At 46.0% G+C, this 21,497-nt stretch overlaps 1 protein-coding gene across 5 annotated transcripts in view; it reads right to left on the reverse strand.

Annotated features, from left to right (window-relative positions):
* Window positions 1-21,497, reverse strand: part of EVA1C (eva-1 homolog C) — an 89,417-nt gene that overhangs the window by 11,034 nt on the left and 56,886 nt on the right. For 3 of the 5 annotated variants that reach the window (XM_056559490.1, XM_056559489.1, XM_056559488.1), the window contains exons 3-5: window positions 17,434-17,557; window positions 2,607-2,759; window positions 306-449 (exon numbers count right to left, since the gene is read on the reverse strand). In XM_056559490.1, the coding sequence (XP_056415465.1) occupies window positions 306-449; window positions 2,607-2,759; window positions 17,434-17,557 (421 nt within the window). The remainder of the gene's footprint in view (window positions 1-305; window positions 450-2,606; window positions 2,760-17,433; window positions 17,558-21,497) is intronic. The other 2 variants (XM_056559492.1, XM_056559491.1) reach the window with 1 other exon arrangement.

The raw sequence follows: 21,497 nt of genomic DNA on the forward strand, positions 1-21,497 counted from the left end.
TATAAACGAAAAAGAGATATTGTTCATCTACTGCAAGTTTATTACTATTTGCAAGAGTTGCAGCATTTTTCCATTGTAATTTATGAGTAAAGTGACATCTACACTGGGTCATATTGGTCCATCGGAGGATCATAGGATCTCTAGGTCCAGGCGCGGCCATTATTATGGGACCCAACATTGGCGGAGGGTTTATCACTTTTATAGAGATTATGGCACAAATATTCTAATAATACTTATTCCTGACGTGATGTAATAACACTATAGTATACAATACAAATATAAAAGAGATGCACCTGCCTCCTTACCACAAGTATAATTTACAGTAAGATATTTCACGACTCCAGGCAGACAGGGACTTCCGAAATGTTTATCATGGACCACCATTCTGCATCTCTGTTTCCCATAACACCTCTGTGCCAGCATGTTCAGGGCAGAGTAGGACACACAGTCTGGAAAACAGAGGAAAACAGAAATTTCTTATTTGTTCCCATTTTGCAAGTCACTTGTAGTTTCTCATCATAAGTATATACCGTATATAAATGATAAGTCCCATCTCTGGGATCCCCAGGATAGATGGCACCATGCACAGAATGCCTTTTTGGTGCCAAACTGCCCCAAGAAAGATAGATATGAGAGAAAAATATTAGATAGGAGGCAAATTGTCCATTACACCACACCATGACCACATATCGGGGCTAGGAAAGGGATTTAAAGAGTACCTGTCACCAAATTAAACTTTTAATATATATTTCCTTCTGTTATTATAAGACACTTTGCTATTTACTTGCTGTTAAAATTCTCAACCTTTATATGTTTTTGATGTGATTGAAAAAACGGTCACTAGGTGGCTCTGTTCTGTTCCCTGCCACAAGTCAAACAGTTAGTTTGGTCTCCTTCCGGCCTGGCAGGAGACCAAACTCAGGAAGGCTTCAGCTCTCACAGGCTTCAGCTCTCACAGGCTTCAGTGATGTTGCGCCTGCAAGGGAACGCCCACTTTCTCCTGCTGGGAGCTCACACAATGTGAGCAAGGGTAAATGTATGATACAGAGCTTTTAAAAGCTCTGAATTTTTTTTTAAAAGAGCAGGAGGGGTGTTAGGAGTAATTAGGGAATATAATCGGAATTAGTTTAGAAAATATGGCTTGATGAAAGGTACTCTTTAAGTGCCCTTACGGCGTTCCTGGCCTCTATCTGAGTGTAGCCTAGAAGACGGTGGTGAAGCACTTACTAGATTCCACCTATAGCTGACACAGTGAGTGTAACTGAGTCAGTGCGGGTGGTGGGGATAAGTGGTTTAGTTGCAGCAACGTAAGCCTCCCCAAGGGACCCAGCAATCTGCTGTCTGAAGCAAGAGGCTCATCTTGCCTCATGGCAAATTCTGGAGAAGTGGTGCAGGGCTCTAAGGTGATGTCTAACTAACCATCTTCTTCTCCCAGGTGCCTCCCACCCTCTCACAGCAAGTGGCTGTAGCAGCACCTCCCTCCTCCCTCTCTCAGTCAAACATTTTACTAGCTAAGACCTCGTTCACATTGCCGTTGGACTCCGCTATTCGGAGTTCCGTCGTCAATCTGGCCAGAGGGACGGGAGTTTAGCGGATAAAAAAATAGTGCAAGCACCATTTTTTCTCCACTAAAATCCTGTAAAATTACCAGGTCATCGACGAACCCCATGTAAGTGAATGGGGTCTGTCATGACCCGGTAATAGCTGTTTGCATTCGACCCGTTTCAGGGTCCAATCGGCTCAAAAAAAAAAGAGCCGATCGGACCCTTAATGGGTCGGATGCAAACAGCCGTGTGAACCTAGCCTAAGTAGGTTTATGAGCATTTACTGGGAACCTGCAAATAAGAAAATTAAAACTACAAATTTCGGAAAGACAAGTAAGATGCCATTTTGTTTTACTTTCCTTGCCAAGATAAATTACAAATGTTACTAGTAATGTTTGCTATAAAAAGACTATGATAGCTATGGCTAGACCATAGATGAGAAAAAGAAGGAAAAAGTATAAATATTGCTCAATAATTAAAGTAAATAATAAAGTAAAGAGGTTGTTTAGGATTAGTAATGCAGTGCCCCACTGTGTAAGACACATGATATTATTTGGTTGTTGGATGTGTTGCATGCAAAATAGCACATAACCTTATTTTTCAGAATATTTTATTATATGATCCATATGTATATTTAATGTGCATTGTACCAAATGTGTTCTATTGCCACCCGAGAGCAGGTGACTTCATTGTGTAGCACCAGGCAACAATATGTGGTCAGGAAGTTGTAGAAAGGGGGAGGAAAATATCTTAATATCTGATTGTACAAAAGAAAAGATCGTCTACACTAGTGTTCCCCAAACAGTGTGCCTCCAGCTGTTGCAAAACTACAACTCCCAGCATGCCCAGATAGCCAAAGGCTGTCCGGGCATGCTGGGAGGTGCAGTTTTGCAACAGCTGGAGGCACCCTGGTTTGGAAACACTGCTCTAGATTTTCTTTAGTTCTAAAAAAAAAAATCATGGGAAGGGATTTTATACATACATTTTTAGATATACGGTTATTATGTATACATTTAAAATCTATAAATTCAGTGTTAATACATTCTATCAATAAATACTTACCATATGGGGTCCCTCGGTCCAACTCATTGGCACAAGGGTTCTTTTCATTGGTGAGGCTGCCATAGACAGCAGAGTAGATATTGAGTAACTTGGGCTCTTTGCAATGAAGCTTCAGCTCATGGTTTTCGCAAACAGATGTCGATTTGTATTCAGCTAAAAAAAAGAAGCATAAGCTAAATAAACACTCCGCACATGTGTTAACATTATACAGCCACCATACCATGTGCCAAGGACTGATCTAATTTGTTCCTGAAGGTATGAGACATCTGCTCAAACTTAGCTCAGGATCAGATGGAAAGAAGTGACATGACAGCAAGATCAGACTACACAGGGGGTTTGTTTGTAGTCTGTAACCATGGAGACCTATACTGAGAGCTGCATAGGAGCTGCCTGTATAAAACAAGTGATTTTTGTGCTCTGGACAAGTAGGGAGACACCTAGTGGCAGCTTTTTTAAACACAATTAAAACATAGAAAACTATTTTTTTTTTTAAACAAAGTACATTAGAAAGATTTTTAATTTACCATAAGGAGCGCAATGGCAAACATTTGTTTCAATGACAGTGTCCATTTAAGATGAATCTTATTCATTCAAAAGAATATGAATATAGAGGGAGATTTATGAACACCTGTGCAGAGGAAAAGTTGATCAGTTGCCCATAGCAACCAATCAGATTACTTTTTTTTTTTTAAAGACTTAGCATGTTAGTGTGGTGAGGGAGTGATGAGGGCAGATGTTATTACCCTAGGGGCAGATGGCACTAACCCCTTGTATACGTGACGCCAGGGCGTGGTTAACCTCTGCGCCACCCGAGGTATAGCAGCTGGATCCTGGGCTAGGCACTTTGCAAATAATGACTCCGACGCCAAGTTACGAAACAACAGGAGCTTCACTGAGGCAGACAGATGGAATAGTCTTTACAGATCAGTTAGGCCCAAGGAGGTGACCAGTGTCTTTAGAGATTTGCGGGCTCGCTGGGACTTGTAGTGGACTTGGACAGAATGCTGCAGACCCACACTGACTTTAGATAGACCTGACTGACTTGACTAGGACTGAGTAGACTTCACCCCTTGTGTAGCTCACCAGGCTTTGACGTTCACCTGTGGGGCACTTGGTGATGGAAGCGCGGCTGCGTGACTAGGCCTTGGGTCTCCTCAGGACACCAGACACTACAGGTCTTCACTGTTCCTCAACATGTACTCAAAAAAGAGACTGAACTAGCTCCTCCCTGGGTTTATAAGCGAGTGTTTTAGAGGGGTCCCATAGGTCACCACACAAGTCACCTGGTCACTGACACCTTCCCTGGTTACAAGACTTGGTAAAAACATTTTAAGGTATATGACATTATAAAGACAATACAATAAATAACATAGGGTATAATTAACTCTTTGAGCTATATACCATAAAGGGGGACTCAGGAGACACTGAAATAGAGTCCGCCACACAGGACAGCAAGGGTACAGGAGCGCAACTCCTTTAATGGGCCACCACATTAGGGTCCCATGCGAAGTGAGGCCACCTCTGCGTGGTGGATGGGGGACACGTTTTGATCAAAAAGTGCGCTAAGAGCCTCCATCTTTTGACCAAGAGTGCTGCTGCAACCTTCTTTTTTGTATACTTTTTTAAAGAAGCAATCTGATTGGTTGCTATGGGCAACTGGGCAACTTTTTGTCTGCACAGTAAAAATTGGGGCACGCAGTATGATCTGTTGTAAAATTTTTTTTTTATTTATTTAACCTTCTCTCTAGCAAACATGATCAGGTGCAGGCCATAAAGGTGGGGGCGGGCTGGTCGCAACATTTTCAGGTTGCAAATGGAGGACTGTAATCTCCGTCCTGGATCAGACGCAGGGAGACAAGTCACTGGTCAATTGGCAGAGACGGTTTGTTGAAAAAGAAAAAAATCTCTTTCTACTGATGTAAAATAAGCCTCTTCCACACTGGCAGAGAGCACACACTTGTTTAATAGGATTATTCCCTCCATTCAAGCAGAAAACAAAGTCCTATTCTATGTTCTGTAATCAGCACAAAAAGTTGGAAAACATCTTGAGTGTAGATGTTGCCGCACAGGGCTGACGCTGGGTAATAGTTCAGTGCGTGGCATAGGGCAGCATAGACAGGGGGGAAATTGAGATATAAGAACTATAGGTCTGAGGAGGGAGCATTGCATGCTGAGAATTTCACACAATATTTGATAAGTCCTTTAAAGGGGGACTCCCATGGAAAACAAAGGTTTTTAAATCAACTGGTTCCAGAAAGTTATACATATCTGTAAATTACTTCTATTTAAACATTTTAATCCTTCCAGTACTTATCAGCTGCTGTATGCTGCAGAGAAAGTTGAGTAGACCTTTTCTGTCTGACCACAGTGCTCTCTGCTGCCACCTCTGTCTGTGTCAGGAACTGTCCTGAGCAGAAGGGATTTGTTTGAGGATTTGCTCCTACAGTTTCTGACACGGACAGAGGTGGTAGCAGAGAGCACTGTCGTCAGACTGGAAAGAACTACACAGCTTCCTCTGGAGCATACAGCAGCTGATAAGTACTGGAAGGATTAAGATTTTTTAAATAGAAGTAATTTACTAATCTGTATAACCTGCAGTACAAAAACGAAGTGAGCCAGCACTTGGAAAACAGCAACCTTTATTTTCTAGTCCTCTTAAAATAATACAACATGTGGCACTTCACATGTTCTGAGGTTACTTGACGCGTTTCGAGCGCATGCGCTCGAAACGCGTCAAGAAACCTCAGAACATGTGGAGTGCCACAGTCTTGTATTATTTTAAGAGGACTAGAAAATAAAGGTTGTTGTTTTCCAAGTGCTGTATCACTTCGTTTTTCTTCTGCCATTGGACACACGGAGCCTGGGTGCGGATCCGAGCACAGGAGCGAGTGGGTGAGATGGACTTTTCATATACTTTTGCATGTATTTTGAGCATAACCTGCAGTACCCCTTAAGGGAACCTGTCATCACCATCGTGCTGCCTGGACCCCAAGTTATCATGGCAGTTCCCTGCTGGCCTTTATTGATAGATCTCGCTCTATACCAAAATGGGAATGATTTATCAAAGACTAGTCTTACACCACAATTTGTGCCTCCAAAGTAGGGATCGATTTTTTAGGGCCGATACCGATAATCGGTGCAGGTTAGGGCCGATAGCCGATAACTTATACCGATATTCCGGTATAAGTTATCGGCTATTTACCCCCCGCGACACCGCTGCAGATCATTGATTTAAAGCGGGCGCTTTAAATCAATAAACTGCAGTGGCTTTTGTCAAGTCCTGCAGCCACCATCAATTCAAGTAAGCTAAAGTCATAGCTTTATGAGTCAAGTCAGTCCCTGTCATCTGTCAAGTCAGCGTGGTCTGCATTCAATTGTCCAGTCCTACTACAAGTCCCAGCAAGCCCTTAAAGGAAAACTGTCACATGTTTTCTCCTGCACTATCCACAGGTACTGATGGATGGTGTGGGAGATGCTGATCCCTATGAGCCCTACCCGGATCCGCCCGTCCGTTCGCCCGCAATCATAGTTTTATTCTATATGTACATCTGGCTGTAACTGGCATGGGCTTGGCTTCTGTAGCTTAACTGGCACTGACGTCAGCGCCGCTTATGAATATTCATCCCCCCTCCCTCCAGCTCTCCCTCTCTTCGCCGCTCCTAACTGGAGGGAGGGGGGATGAATATTCATAAGAGGGCAGCGCTGCGGACGGGCGGCGCTGACGTCAGTGCCAGTTAAGCTACAGAAGCCCCGCCCATGCCAGTTACAGCCAGATTTCCACATATAATAAAACTAAGATTGCAGGCGAAAAGGCCGGGCAGATCCGGGAAAGGTAGGGCTCATAGGAATCAGCGTCTCCTGCACTATTCATCAGTACCTGTGTATAGTGCGGGAGAAAACATGTGACAGTTTTCCTTTAAGGTCTCTGCATTACTGGTCACCTCCTTGAGCCCTGGCTGAACTGTATAGACTTTACCGTCTACCCTCAGTAAAGCTACCATCGTTAGTAACTTGGGGTCGGAGTCTTTATTGCCCCCGTGCCTAGCCCAGGATCCAGCTGTATACCTTTGGGTGGTGATGGGCAAAACCACGCCCTGGTGTCACGAATACAAGGGGTTAATGCCATCTGCCCCTAGGGTAACAACATCTGCCCTTCACCACACACCGAGCCACCACAGCTGAATACAGAGTTCCAAATCCCTTTTGTAGAAATAAAAATAAATGATAAAATGTCCATTGCCCCACAGGTCTAGTCAAAGCCTGGTAAGCTACTGAAGGGGTGAAGTCAGTCATAGTCTGTCATAGTCAAGTCAGTCCAAGTCATCCTGTCTCAAGTCAGCAAGGCTGCATCCAAATTGTCCAAGTCCACTATAAGTCCCAGCAAGCCCTTAGGTCTCTGAAGTCACTGGTCACCTCCGTGGGCCTGGCTGAGCTGTATAGACTGTTACACCTGTCTGACTCAGTAAAGCTGCCGCTGTTCCGTAACTTGACATCAGAGTCATTATTTGCCCCCTTGCCTAGCCCAGGATCCAGCGGTATTCCTTCGGGTGGTGTAGAGGATAAACCATGCCCTGGCGTCATGAACACAAGGGTTTAATGCCATCTGCCCCTAGGGTAATTCCATCTGCCCTCATCACACCCTCACTACACTGCCAATAAAGTGGGCTTATTCCAAAGGGCCCTTTTAGACAGGCCAGCGGACTGCCGATCTTGCTGATTGGCACTTATTTGCTGAGACATCACAATGCCTGATTGATCGTGGAGGTCTATAAATTCATCCTTATCACAGCACATGCCGGTTCACAAGCATTTCCTAGTCTGTCAGCTGATTGATGGCCTGTGCACTGTCCGTTCCTAGGAATGTTCATTCACCTGAATGGGGAAACATTGGTTTAATTCTATGTCTATGCAGGATATTTAGTGCTTTGCATATGTTTCTGGAAAAGCTGGATGTAACTAATATAATTGACATTACAGCTCCTAGTTATCTAGTAAACCATGTAAACCTGAAACTAAAGAACTCTGTAAAGAGTACCTATAATGGTGTTATGGGGCATGTTTACAACTCCCAGGCAATCTCGTAGGCCGAGATGTGCCCCAAGATCACATGTTCAGGAGACGTATGTCCAGGATACCTATAGACTTTTGTACAGAGAAATGGACGGATCTCACAGCGGCCGGGGAGTGAAACACAATACTGCCCGTTTTCCTGGCTAATAACGCACGATTGCAGCGGGTCTCAGGAGTCAGACACCATGCATTCAATAACTATTGACACGTCTGATCAAGAGGTCAAACATTGTCTTTAATGACATTAATGCTATAAATATATTGGTTCCTTACTATAAAGATTTGACACAGAAGTTGCATACAAACTTATCATGTAACACAAAAAATAAATGATTTTGGAACTGAAAGCTGAAACCTAACAGGATTAGTGCAATTGCTTCCAAGTACTAACATGAAAGCAGTATTTCTTTCACATCACAGTAACACCAGAGACACTAGATATTTCTTGGCCTCAATACAAAATCTGTAACTGGGCCCCTCACCTACCATGTGCTCACAGAGATGCAATGTCCCACTACCACCTCCCAGTTATTTAGGTCTATTGTCGTGTGGAAAAGGAGTGATCTTTCTAGTGTCAAAATTTATATCTCAGTATCATGAGTTAAACTTTTGACTTTTATAGCTATTTTATATGTCACATTGCTACTTCTACATACACTGAGGTATTAGGTACAAGGCTTTACATTTTGACTTTTTTTGCTGCTATATGTAGGGATGCAGGAAACCCTTCACATGACTCTCCTCAGTTTCTATGCAGAAGCTCCCAGAAAGTCTAAGAGAGAAGTCTCCCAAGTCCAAGCATCTCTATCCAGAGGGCTGGAACCAAACCAGTTTAGGGTTTGTCTCTGGCCAGGGTAGTGTGCAGATAAGGCCTAGTCATACACTAGGATAAGGCCTAGTCATACACTAGGTGCCAAGTTAAAGCCTGCTTCTAGCAAGTAACCAAAACTCTGGCTATGCCAGAAAATCCGGTTTCAGTTGAGTCAAATCTAGGTTGAATCGTGGAGATCATGGCACCTTTTGGTGTTCAGGAGGTTTTTTTTTACCCAGGTTTTTCATCTTTAAAATCCTGTTCCTGCTAAAGTAGGGAGAATTATCTAGTCAGAAGATTAAATAGCTGAGCAAGGACTCTTCTGTAAACACTAAACTCTTTGGGGCTTTCAGCTATAGTTCGTGCTGCATGGCTATCACGTCACAGCCAACTTTATCATACATTCTGTGATAGGAAATCATGCCGCCCCTAACAGAGAGTAAAAGTCTGTTCAAGTAACTACTCCACACTTGTGTGGGCCTTGTTACGCCGAGCGCTCCGGGTCCCCGCTCCTCCCCGGAGCGCTCGCAGCGTTCTCTCATTCGCAGCGCCCCGGTCAGACCTGCTGACCGGGTGCGCTGCGATATCACTCCCAGCCAGGATGCGATTCGCGATGCGGGACGCGCCCGCTCGCGATGCGCATCTCGGCTCCCGTACCTGACCCGTTCCCCGTCTGTGTTGTCCCGGCGCGCGCGGCCCCGCTCCTTAGGGCGCGCGCGCCGGGTCTCTGCCATTTAAAGGGCCGCTGCGCCACTGATTGGCGCAGCAGGCCTAATCAGTATTCTCACCTGTGCACTCCCTACTTATACCTCACTTCCCCTGCACTCCCTCGCCGGATCTTGTTGCCATTGTGCCAGTGAAAGCGTTCCCTTGTGTGTTCCTAGCCTGTGTTCCAGACCTCCTGCCGTTGCCCCTGACTACGATCCTTGCTGCCTGCCCTGACCTTCTGCTACGTCCGACCTTGCTCTTGTCTTCTCCCTTGTACCGCGCCTATCTTTAGCAGTCAGAGAGGTTGAGCCGTTGCTGGTGGATACGACCTGGTTGCTACCGCCGCTGCAAGACCATCCCGCTTTGCGGCGGGCTCTGGTGAATACCAGTAGCAACTTAGAACCGGTCCACCAGCACGATCCACGCCAATCCCTCTCTGGCACAGAGGATCCACCTCCAGCCAGCCGAATCGTGACAGTAGATCCGGCCATGGATCCCGCTGAAGTCCCACTGCCAGTTGTCGCCGACCTCACCACGGTGGTCGCCCAGCAGTCGCAACAGATAGCGCAACAAGGTCACCAGCTGTCTCAACTGACCGTGATGCTACAGCAGCTATTACCACAGCTCCAGCAACAATCTCCTCCGCCAGCTCCTGCACCTCCTCCGCAGCGAGTGGCCGCTTCCGGCTTAGGATTTTCCTTGCCGGATAAATTTGATGGGGACTCTAAGTTTTGCCGTGGCTTTCTTTCGCAATGTTCCCTGCACTTGGAGATGATGTCGGACCAGTTTCCAACTGAAAGGTCTAAGGTGGCTTTCGTAGTCAGCCTTCTGTCTGGGAAAGCTCTGTCATGGGCCACACCGCTCTGGGACCGCAATGACCCCGTCACTGCCTCTGTACACTCCTTCTTCACAGAGATCCGAAGTGTCTTTGAGGAACCTGCCCGAGCCTCTTCTGCTGAGACTGCCCTGCTGAACCTGGTCCAGGGTAATTCTTCTGTTGGCGAGTACGCCATCCAATTCCGTACTCTTGCCTCCGAATTATCCTGGAATAATGAGGCCCTCTGAGCGACCTTTAAAAAAGGCCTATCCAGCAGCATTAAAGATGTGCTGGCCGCACGAGAAATTCCTGCTAACCTGCATGAACTTATTCATCTTGCCACCCGCATTGACATGCGTTTTTCCGAAAGGCGTCAGGAGCTCCGCCAGGATATGGACTTTGTTCGCACGAGGCGGTTTCTCTCCCCGGCTCCTCTCTCCTCTGGTCCTCTGCAATCCGTTCCTGTGCCTCCCGCCGTGGAGGCTATGCAAGTTGACCGGTCTCGCTTGACACCTCAAGAGAGGACACGACGCCGCATGAAGAACCTATGCCTGTACTGTGCCGGTACCGAACACTTCTTGAAAGATTGTCCTATCCGTCCTCCCCGCCTGGAAAGACGTATGCTGACTCCGCACAAAGATGAGACAGTTCTTGATGTCTACTCTGCTTCTCCACGCCTTACTGTGCCTGTGCGGATATCTTCCTCTACCTTCTCCTTCTCTGCTACGGCCTTCTTGGATTCCGGATCTGCAGGAAATTTTATTTTGGCCTCTCTCATCAACAGGTTCAACATCCCGGTGACCAGTCTCGCCAGACCCCTCTACATCAATTCTGTTAACAATGAAAGATTGGACTGTACCGTGCGTTACCGCACGGAACCTATCCTAATGTGCATCGGACCTCATCACGAAAAAATTGAATTTTTGGTCCTCTCCAACTGCACTTCTGAAATTCTTCTTGGATTACCGTGGCTTCAACGCCATTCCCCAACCCTTGATTGGTCCACAGGAGAAATCAAGAACTGGGGTACTTCTTGTCACAAGGACTGTCTTAAATCGGTGCCCAGTACTCCTTGCCGTGACCCTGTGGTTTCCCCTGTATCCGGTCTTCCTAAGGCTTATATGGACTATTCTGACGTTTTTTGCAAAAAGCAAGCTGAGACTTTGCCTCCTCACAGGCCTTATGACTGTCCTATTGACCTCCTCCCGGGTACTACACCACCCCGGGGCAGAATCTATCCTCTGTCTGCTCCAGAGACTCTTGCCATGTCGGAGTACATCCAGGAGAATTTAAAAAAGGGGTTTATCCGCAAGTCCTCCTCTCCTGCCGGAGCTGGATTTTTTTTTGTGTCCAAAAAAGATGGCTCCCTACGTCCTTGTATTGATTACCGCGGACTTAATAAAATCACGGTTAAAAACCGCTACCCCTTACCTCTTATCTCGGAACTCTTTGATCGCTTACAAGGTGCCCACATCTTTACCAAACTGGACTTAAGAGGTGCTTATAATCTCATCCGCATCAGGGAGGGGGACGAATGGAAGACCGCATTTAACACCAGAGATGGACACTTTGAGTATCTGGTCATGCCCTTTGGCCTATGCAACGCCCCTGCCGTCTTCCAAGACTTTGTTAATGAAATTTTTCGTGATCTCCTATATTCCTGTGTTGTGGTTTATCTGGACGATATTCTGATTTTTTCTGCCAACTTAGAAGAACACCGCCAGCATGTCCGCATGGTTCTTCAGAGACTTCGTGACAATCAACTTTATGCCAAAATGGAGAAATGTCTCTTTGAATGTCAATCTCTTCCTTTCCTAGGATAGGGACTACAAATGGACCCAGACAAACTCTCTGCCGTCTTAGATTGGCCACGCCCCTCCGGACTCCGTGCTATCCAACGTTTTTTGGGGTTCGCCAATTATTACAGACAGTTTATTCCACACTTTTCCACTATTGTGGCTCCTATCGTGGCTTTAACCAAGAAAAATGCCAATCCCAAGTCCTGGTCCCCCCAAGCGGAAGACGCATTTAAACATCTCAAGTCTGCCTTTTCTTCCGCTCCCGTGCTCTCCAGACCTGACCCATCTAAACCCTTCCTATTGGAGGTAGATGCCTCCTCAGTGGGAGCTGGAGCTGTCCTTCTACAAAAAAATTCTTCCGGGCATGCTGTGACTTGTGGTTTTTTTTCTAGGACCTTCTCCCCGGCGGAGAGAAACTATTCCATCGGGGATCGAGAACTACTGGCCATTAAATTGGCGCTTGAGGAATGGAGGCACCTGCTGGAGGGATCAAAATTTCCAGTTATCATATACACCGATCACAAGAATCTCTCCTATCTCCAGTCTGCCCAACGACTGAACCCTCGCCAGGCTAGGTGGTCGTTGTTCTTTGCCCGTTTTAACTTTGAAATCCATTTTCGCCCTGCTGACAAGAACATTAGGGCCGATGCCCTCTCTCGTTCTTCTGATGCCTCTGAAGTAGAGGTCTCTCCGCAACACATCATTCCTCCGGACTGTCTGATCTCCACTTCTCCAGCTTCCATCAGGCAAACTCCTCCAGGGAAGACCTTCGTTTCTCCACGCCAGCGTCTCGGAATTCTCAAATGGGGACACTCCTCCCACCTCGCAGGCCATGTGGGCATCAAAAAATCCTTGCAACTCATCTCTCGATTTTATTGGTGGCCGACTCTGGAGACTGATGTTATTGATTTCGTGCGGGCCTGTACTGTCTGTGCCCGGGATAAGACTCCTCGCCAGAAGCCTGCTGGTCTCCTTCATCCTCTGCCTGTTCCTGAACAGCCTTGGTCACAGATTGGTATGGACTTTATTACGGACTTGCCCTCATCCCGTGGCAACACAGTTGTTTGGGTGGTCGTTGATCGATTTTCCAAGATGGCACATTTTATTCCTCTTCCTGGTCTTCCTTCAGCGCCTCAGTTGGCAAAGCAATTTTTTGTACACATTTTTCGCCTTCACGGTTTGCCCACGCATATCGTCTCAGATAGAGGCGTCCAATTCGTGTCTAAATTCTGGAGGGCCCTCTGTAAACAGCTCAAGATCAAATTAAACTTCTCTTCTTCTTATCATCCCCAATCCAATGGGCAAGTAGAAAGAGTTAATCAGGTCCTGGGTGACTATTTACAGCATTTTGTTTCCTCCCGCCAGGATGACTGGGCAGATCTTCTACCATGGGCCGAATTCTCATACAACTTCAGAGTCTCCGAATCTTCTGCTAAATCCCCATTTTTCGTGGTGTACGGCCGTCACCCTCTTCCTCCCCTCCCTACTCCCTTGCCCTCTGGTTTGCCCGCTGTGGATGAAGTGACTCGTGATCTTTCCACCATATGGAAAGAGACCCAAAATTCTCTTTTACAGGCTTCATCCCGGATGAAAAGATTTGCTGATAAAAAAAGAAGAACTCCCCCCATTTTTGCTCCCGGAGACAAGGTATGGCTCTCCGCTAAATATGTCCGCTTTCGTGTCCCCAGTTACAAACTGGGACCACGCTATCTTGGTCCTTTCAAAATCAAGTGCCAGATCAACCCTGTCTCTTACAAACTCCTTCTTCCTCCTTCTCTCCGTATTCCCAATGCCTTCCATGTCTCTCTCCTTAAACCACTCATCCTTAACCGCTTCTCTCCCAAAGTTGTTTCTCCCACTCCAGTTTCCGGATCTTCTGACGTCTTTTCTGTGAAGGAGATTCTAGCATCCAAAACGGTCAGAGGTAAAAGATTCTTCTTGGTCGACTGGGAGAATTGCGGCCCTGAGGAGAGATCCTGGGAACCTGAGGACAACATCCTGGACAAAAGTCTTATCCTCAGGTTCTCAGGCTCCAAAAAGAGGGGGAGACCCAAGGGGGGGGGGGTACTGTTACGCCGAGCGCTCCGGGTCCCCGCTCCTCCCCGGAGCGCTCGCAGCGTTCTCTCATTCGCAGCGCCCCGGTCAGACCTGCTGACCGGGTGCGCTGCGATATCACTCCCAGCCGGGATGCGATTCGCGATGCGGGACGCGCCCGCTCGCGATGCGCATCTCGGCTCCCGTACCTGACCCGTTCCCCGTCTGTGTTGTCCCGGCGCGCGCGGCCCCGTTCCTTAGGGCGCGCGCGCCGGGTCTCTGCCATTTAAAGGGCCGCTGCGCCACTGATTGGCGCAGCAGGCCTAATCAGTATTCTCACCTGTGCACTCCCTACTTATACCTCACTTCCCCTGCACTCCCTCGCCGGATCTTGTTGCCATTGTGCCAGTGAAAGCGTTCCCTTGTGTGTTCCTAGCCTGTGTTCCAGACCTCCTGCCGTTGCCCCTGACTACGATCCTTGCTGCCTGCCCTGACCTTCTGCTACGTCCGACCTTGCTCTTGTCTTCTCCCTTGTACCGCGCCTATCTTCAGCAGTCAGAGAGGTTGAGCCGTTGCTGGTGGATACGACCTGGTTGCTACCGCCGCTGCAAGACCATCCCGCTTTGCGGCGGGCTCTGGTGAATACCAGTAGCAACTTAGAACCGGTCCACCAGCACGGTCCACGCCAATCCCTCTCTGGCACAGAGGATCCACCTCCAGCCAGCAGAATCGTGACAGGCCTATCCGCCTTGCAATTAATTATTGGATAAATATGATCATATACAAGTATTGCCACATCTAAACAAATAGAAAACATTGTTGTTATAATTTTCATCCCTGGTAAATGTCGCTTTATTGATGGTTTGATAAGTTATTAAGTTACCACAAGCCTTGGGGTGAATTCACACCGTGGAACTCCTGCAGATATCAGAATTGATTTTGTATTGAAAATTCACGGTATGGTACATGTTGATGGGTATCAAAACAGAAGCTGAAAAAACCTGCATAATTAAACGCATAACACAAATTTCTGGCACATTTTCACTACCAACAAAACAAGAAGTGTTTTAGGAGGTGAAAGACGGGGCAATTGTAAGAACAAATTTTCTTGATTTATATTTTTACTTTTAATTTAATTATTTTTGTTGATGATATTTGATATTTGTTATTCATTCTATCTAGAAAACCCAATAAAAATATTTGAAATATAAATATACTATGGAGATATTAGTTATTCATTGTATTGTAAGAAAAGCTCTTTGCTTTTTCATAAAACCAACCATGGCAATAGCAACAAAGCCAACTTCCCTTATTTCCTTGGCCATATAAACATAAGAAAGTCCCTAAGTTTTTCTCTTTCATCAAAGTCATAAAAAGTCTGTGATCCTCTAACCGACAGGAAAAAATTGCGGATATTACATTTTTTTTTAATAAGGTTGTTAGCTATAATAAAATGTTAGCTATATCTTATCTACAGTGTAGGGATTTCTATTTATAATGAAGATGGACCGAGACAGCATGGAAACTAAACAGGACTCCTCTCCAGCAACCCAGCGTATAGCAAGCACTACAACTGGGAACTGTAAGTGGACCTGAGGAAGGCATCAGTGGATGCCGAAACGTGTTGTCCCTACTACACCAATAAAGTTTTTATTGTCCTGTGCCACTCGAGTCCTTCTTTATTGACCGAACACTGAGCAGCACCTCTCCAAACCGTTTTTTTTCTTATTTTATTTCCATTGTCCTTTATCAGACACCACCCTGGTGGCCCGATACTGGTAAGAGTGCAGCAGCCAGTAAACTCAAGTACAGTGGTCCCTCAACATATGATGGCAATCCGTTCCAAATTTACCATCGTTTGTTGAAACCATCGTATGTTGAGGGATCCGTGCAATGGAAAGTATAGGACAGTGGTCTACAACCTGCGGACCTCCAGATGTTGCAAAACTACAACACCCAGCATGCCCGGACAGCCAACGGCTGTCCGGGCATGCTGGGAGTTGTAGTTTTGCAACATCTGGAGGTCCGCAGGTTGAACACCACTGGTATTGGAGGTTATACTCACGTGTACCCGCCGCTCCAGACAGTCACCGCTCGTCACTGCTGCCCTGGATGTTGCCTTCCATCGCTGTCGCCTTCCATCGCTGTTGCCGCGTCCCCGGGGTGTCCGACGCTCTGGCAAGGCCTCTGATTCCCCGGCATCCTCGCTCACCGTCGCCGCCAGCACGCCGCTCCTATTGGATGACGGGACGGCGTGCGCAGCGATGTGATGACAACGATGGAGAGCGCCGGCAATGTAGGATCCCGAAGAGGACGCACCGGAGCCCTGAGGTCAGGTAAGTGATCGTCAGCGGACCACGCGGGGCACCGTAAACGGCTATCCGGTGGCAGCTGAAGCAGTCTGCGCTGCCGGATAGCCGTTTATGCGATGGCCCCGACATACAAAAGCATCGTATGTTGATGCTGCCTTCAACATGCAATGGCCTCTGAGAGGCCATCGTATGTTGAAATGATCGTATGTCGGGGCCATCTTAGGTCGGGGGGTCACTGTATCTTCACCCTCTCAAGCGCGGCACAGTCCAGCACAGCTACTTCCAAGGTTGGTGTATCACCTGGGTGTGGTGTTGGGTACACACCGGTGGATATACCTCATCAGGGAGCGCCCCCTGTGTTTTTTCACCCCTTCTCCTAAGCAACAGATGTCAGACTACTCTTCTGGTGGCTTATCTTCCAAGAATAAAAGAATTGGGCACTTAAAATACAACATGCCTGATCCTTCTCTCCCTTGACTTTATCTGGTGGGGGACAGATTGTAGGCCCCCATACAAATTAGATGGTCATCCGGTCTTGCCAAAATGAGCAGGAATGGCTGACTTTTCTCTAAGAGTAGCGGAGATACGACACTCCACTAAGTTACAGGTGCACAAGTTGGATCCCAATCTGTCTTAAATCATTGTGAAAAAATACCTGGAACTCCACTTGTTGAACAAACATTTGCAATTTGTATTAGCAAAATATACAAAATACAAGTGACATTTCGGTCAATAGACCTTTCTCAGACCGGATTGCTGCGGAGGTCTCTGCAAATAGGAAAGTAGCGGTCAAGCACCGTACAATAGATGCATTGTGTAAGGCGACCTATAGTGGTTAGTTTTTGTTTGTTAAGTGATGGTTATTGTTGTTGAATGATTGTGATTTTAAGTTTAGGAGAAGGGAATAGATATAGGATTTGCTCCTGGGTTGTTGGACCCTGGTGGTTGAGGGTGACAAGGGCCCCTCTGCCAAATAAGAAGACTATAAAAAGACCACACCATTATAAATGGTAAATGGGAGACTGAGTTATGGGGTCAGTTACTGATTTTGTATTGGGGACCAAGAGATTTGGAATATGTCTCTGTATAATGAAATCAAGACAACAGTCTTTAGTCTTTAAACTGGGGACCATCAAGTGGCATACTGGGAGTTGTAGTTTTGCTACATCTTGGGGTCCACCGTTTGGAGACCACATGTCTACACCATATAAGTATAATTCTTCCACAATCTTATGTTACTGTGAATTTTTCATGTCAAGAGTATTAATGCACATACTAGGTTTGCATTTGTATGACACCACAAGATACTTGGTTATGCCTGGGCACGGGTCTATCCCAAAAACACGACTATTCACAGGGAGCTGGCAGGATCTCAGATTTTGGCACTCGTCCAGGACTTTCTGTAAGGAAACAGGAAACATAAAGACTGTGAATATGTTGCAACCAACAACAATGTATATGTATATATATATATATATATATATATATATATATATATATATATATATATATATATACACACACAATAAGCTATCACATGGCTCTTTACCTACTGGGCATGTGTAATCGCTTCATCTTATCTTGTGCCGTGATATACAATTTGAGTATTACATTACATGGTTTAAAGGAAGGAAACCCAGTCCCCTGTAACTTTCCTGTCCTACATCTTATCTACGTACTTAGTCATGTTAAGTGCTTCTTATCGCCATATGAAAACATGATATATGAAATAATATCCAAGGGACCCCTGCAGGAAACTGAATGTAATTAGCCTCTGATAATACATAATTCATGTGGAGAGGTTTTCTGGAGAAATCCATTTGAATTGAAAACTTTCTCCACCTAAATTTATTTTTAGAAAAATCTGATTAATAAGGCAAAATGATTGATTTGGTGCCAGGCTGCCAACCCCTATTACATCAGCATGGCTCCAACCATCTTTGAGCTGAACTATTTTGGACAGTCTGGTTGCTAGAAAGAAATAGACCGTATATCTGTAGCCTTTTGTCCTTAGAAACCAGTTTCAGCCTAAATTGGTCTTATGCAGAGAGCTACTGTGTCCGGAGTATCATTACTACGTCCAAATCATGGATACCCCCCCAAACAACCCCTATTTACAAAAGAGTTGTATGGTCTCAGGGGTAAGTCAGACCACCCTGTCACACATGACATTGCCACATGCTTTACCTAAGGGACTACTACCCCCCTAGCCTGCACCTCTACTATTATCATCTTTGTGGGTCCAACACTGAGAATTAAGGGGATGCAGTCCTGATTTGGTGCAGCATCCCCCCTCACAGTTGTACCTGCATATTAATGCCCTGTCCATCCACTGGGAAGCAAAATACACTGCGGCTCCAATGAAGTTCCCAGTACATTTGGGTGTACTGCAGTCTGCAGAGAAAGGAGAAGAAGCAGCAAGAGTATGGACCCCAAACAAATATAAAGTGGTAGTACCCTCTTAAATGGGCACTGTCAACAACTTTATTTTTTGATATGTTATAGTACTTATGTACTACAAAATATCTGTAATATATTTTCAATATTTATTTTTTAATTTTTTTATCGTGAATTTAACGTTTGAAAACCGGCCACTAGGGGTCTCCCTCCTAATGGCCTGCTGCAGCACAGCGTAACGTCACGCCTAAATTCAGACCGATTGTGGCTGCGCAATCGGTCCTAATTGATTTACATTGCTCTCACTCCCTGCCTGTCAATTAGACAGGCAGGAGCGAGTGCATTGGCTCTCCGGCCACTGGCTGAAAGGCCACTCCTCCCGCACATGTCGTCGCCGCCGCTGCCCCTGCACGCCCGCTGCCGGACTATGCAGTATCAGTAAGTATGGAGGAGAGATGTTTAGGGGAGTTGGTGGTTATAACGGGGGTTGTAGGAGACTGGGGTTCCGGGTTTCAGAAGGGGGGGGGGTGATGGAGGGAACAGGGTAGCACCGCATGGGACTAACTTATAGTTCATCTACACAGGGTGCTTCCAGCTGTTTCACTACTACAACTCCCAGCATGCCCTGACAGCCAATAGATGTCAGGGAAAGCTGGGAGTTGTAGTGGTGAAACAGCTGGAGGCACCCTGTATAGTGAACTAAGGGCGGAAGTGTCGCCCCAGCAGGCATCAGTGACATGGTGCCTTCTGGGGAAGTCTGCCTGGTAGTGAGCACACTACCAGGCAGACAAAAAGTTATTTTTAATATAGTAAAAAAAATAAATAAAAGCAGGGAGGGGGTTAGGGATAGATGGGCAATAGGCAGGGACAGAAAAAAAATATATGATGGTGGGAGCTACCCTTTAATGCAAAAGCACAACCACTAGTGTCCATTACAACTGGATTCTTTTGCTTTCTGAAGACCAGAAAAGCATGGTCTGTGTGCTATTCTTATAGAAAAAAAAACCTGATTTACCTATTATAAATGAATGTGATCTGTCAGGATCATTTATACAACAGTTCTGTCCTAACTATAATGGCTTATGGCCTAAGGCTGACATAGAAACAAGAATTATGTCTGACAGAGCCAGTAATGAGTGTTCCTGGCAAAGCACATTATATACACGTTGGAGGGAGGGTCCAATCATGTAATATGGTGCTTCTTGACTCTTCTCTGAAACCAGTTGTCAGCTTGGTAATGATCAGGCTGTTGGATCTTGACGTCCTGGTTTTTCTCTTTCACCATTGAAAACATATGCAAGCTTGGCTCTGCCGCAAACGGGGGTGGGGTGGGGGGGGGGGCTTAATTGGGCCAAATAGCTGATGGTTGGGGTAGGGTAGGGTAGGCCAGCTTAAAGGGGTACTCCGCTGCTCAGCATTTGGAACAAACTGTTCCGAACGCTGGAGGCGGCCCCACTCCCTCATGATGTTATGCCCGCCCCCTCAATGCAAGTCTATAGGAGGGGGCATGACATCTGTCATGCCCCCTTCCATAGACTTGCATTGAGGGGGCCGGGTGTGACGTCATGAGTGGGCGGGGCTATGACATCACGAGCTCCCAGCATCGGCTCCAGCGTTCGAAACAGTTTGTTCCAAATGCTGAGCTGCGGAGTACCCCTTCCAGGACCCATTTACAATTCCAGAGCAACAGCATCCCATTGTTCTCAATAGGCTTCTGCTGTGCCATTCATACTACAGAATTTCCGTGGCGGACATTTCACCACAGAAATTTCAGACCCCAGACTCTGCTGAAAGAATGAACTCTTTCTCATGGTAGCACTCCTCATTTATCATCAGCCTTCCTCTTGTCCCTCCCCGGCTGTCCTCCTCTCACCCCTGCAGCACGGTATGTAGATACTTTACATATGTATATATACACTATTAACTGTCATATTTATATATTTCTTTTAGTGGGTGCACTTTTCTTAGGGTTGCCTATAGGGACTAGTCTGCTGTGTTAATAGGTAAGTGAAGCCATGCGGGATATCTGTCATGGAGGATAAACCCCATATGTAAAGAAAGATGCAGAATATGTGCAGGATTCTTGTTTCATCATCCAGCTGCAAGAGTAAAGGTCTCTACAGAAAGGAGTACCATATGAAGGGTAGCCTTCAAGAGAAATATATTTAAATGGACACTCTCATTAAAACAAATTTTTGCTATTGCACTCCTTATGGTAAATAAAAAATCTTTCTAATATACTTTGTTTAAAAAAAAAATGAAGTTTTCTATGTTTTACTTGTGTTTAAAAAAAGCTGCCACTAGGTGTCTCTCTACTTGTCCAGAGCACATTTCCTCCATCTCTTGCACAGAAGTCCAAACACAGGAAATGCAGTCTGGAATGCTGAGGGTAAGGGGGGGGGGGGGGGGTCCAGCCTTATCCAATCATGGCTCATCTCACATTTGCTGTTGGTTGCAGAGTAGGGGAGCAAGTTCTCCCCTGTAAGGCTTCAGATAATGTCACACCTTCCCAGTGTCATGTCTGTCTTGGTCTGTGTTCACACACAGCTATTGGATTTGGTTGTGTTTGAACAGTTTTATGTACCCCGGTAAGGGAATAGTTAAAGCCTTTGGTTTTCTATCCAATAGCTCTTAGGGTGTGTCTATATAAGATCAGCTCACTCTAGCTTCTGAGCTGGTGATTGACATCTTGACTTCCTGACATCCTTTTATGCCTGACATGCTGCTATGGAGCTCTTGGTGAAACACTCCTTGTTTGTGCTTACATTCTACTATCTCTGTCTTAGCATGCTCCTTGCATTTATCTTTGATATGTTCTGGGCTTTTACCCATGGTTAGATAGCATTCTCATAGTAGATTTTAATCCGTGTTTGTATAGTCGGTTTTAGGATTTGTATGTCCTTTCTGCTACGTATCTGTTCACACTGTGTTTTCTCTTCTATC

The sequence above is a fragment of the Hyla sarda genome, chromosome 2 (assembly GCF_029499605.1).
Source record: "Hyla sarda isolate aHylSar1 chromosome 2, aHylSar1.hap1, whole genome shotgun sequence".
Classification (NCBI taxonomy): domain Eukaryota; kingdom Metazoa; phylum Chordata; class Amphibia; order Anura; family Hylidae; genus Hyla; species Hyla sarda.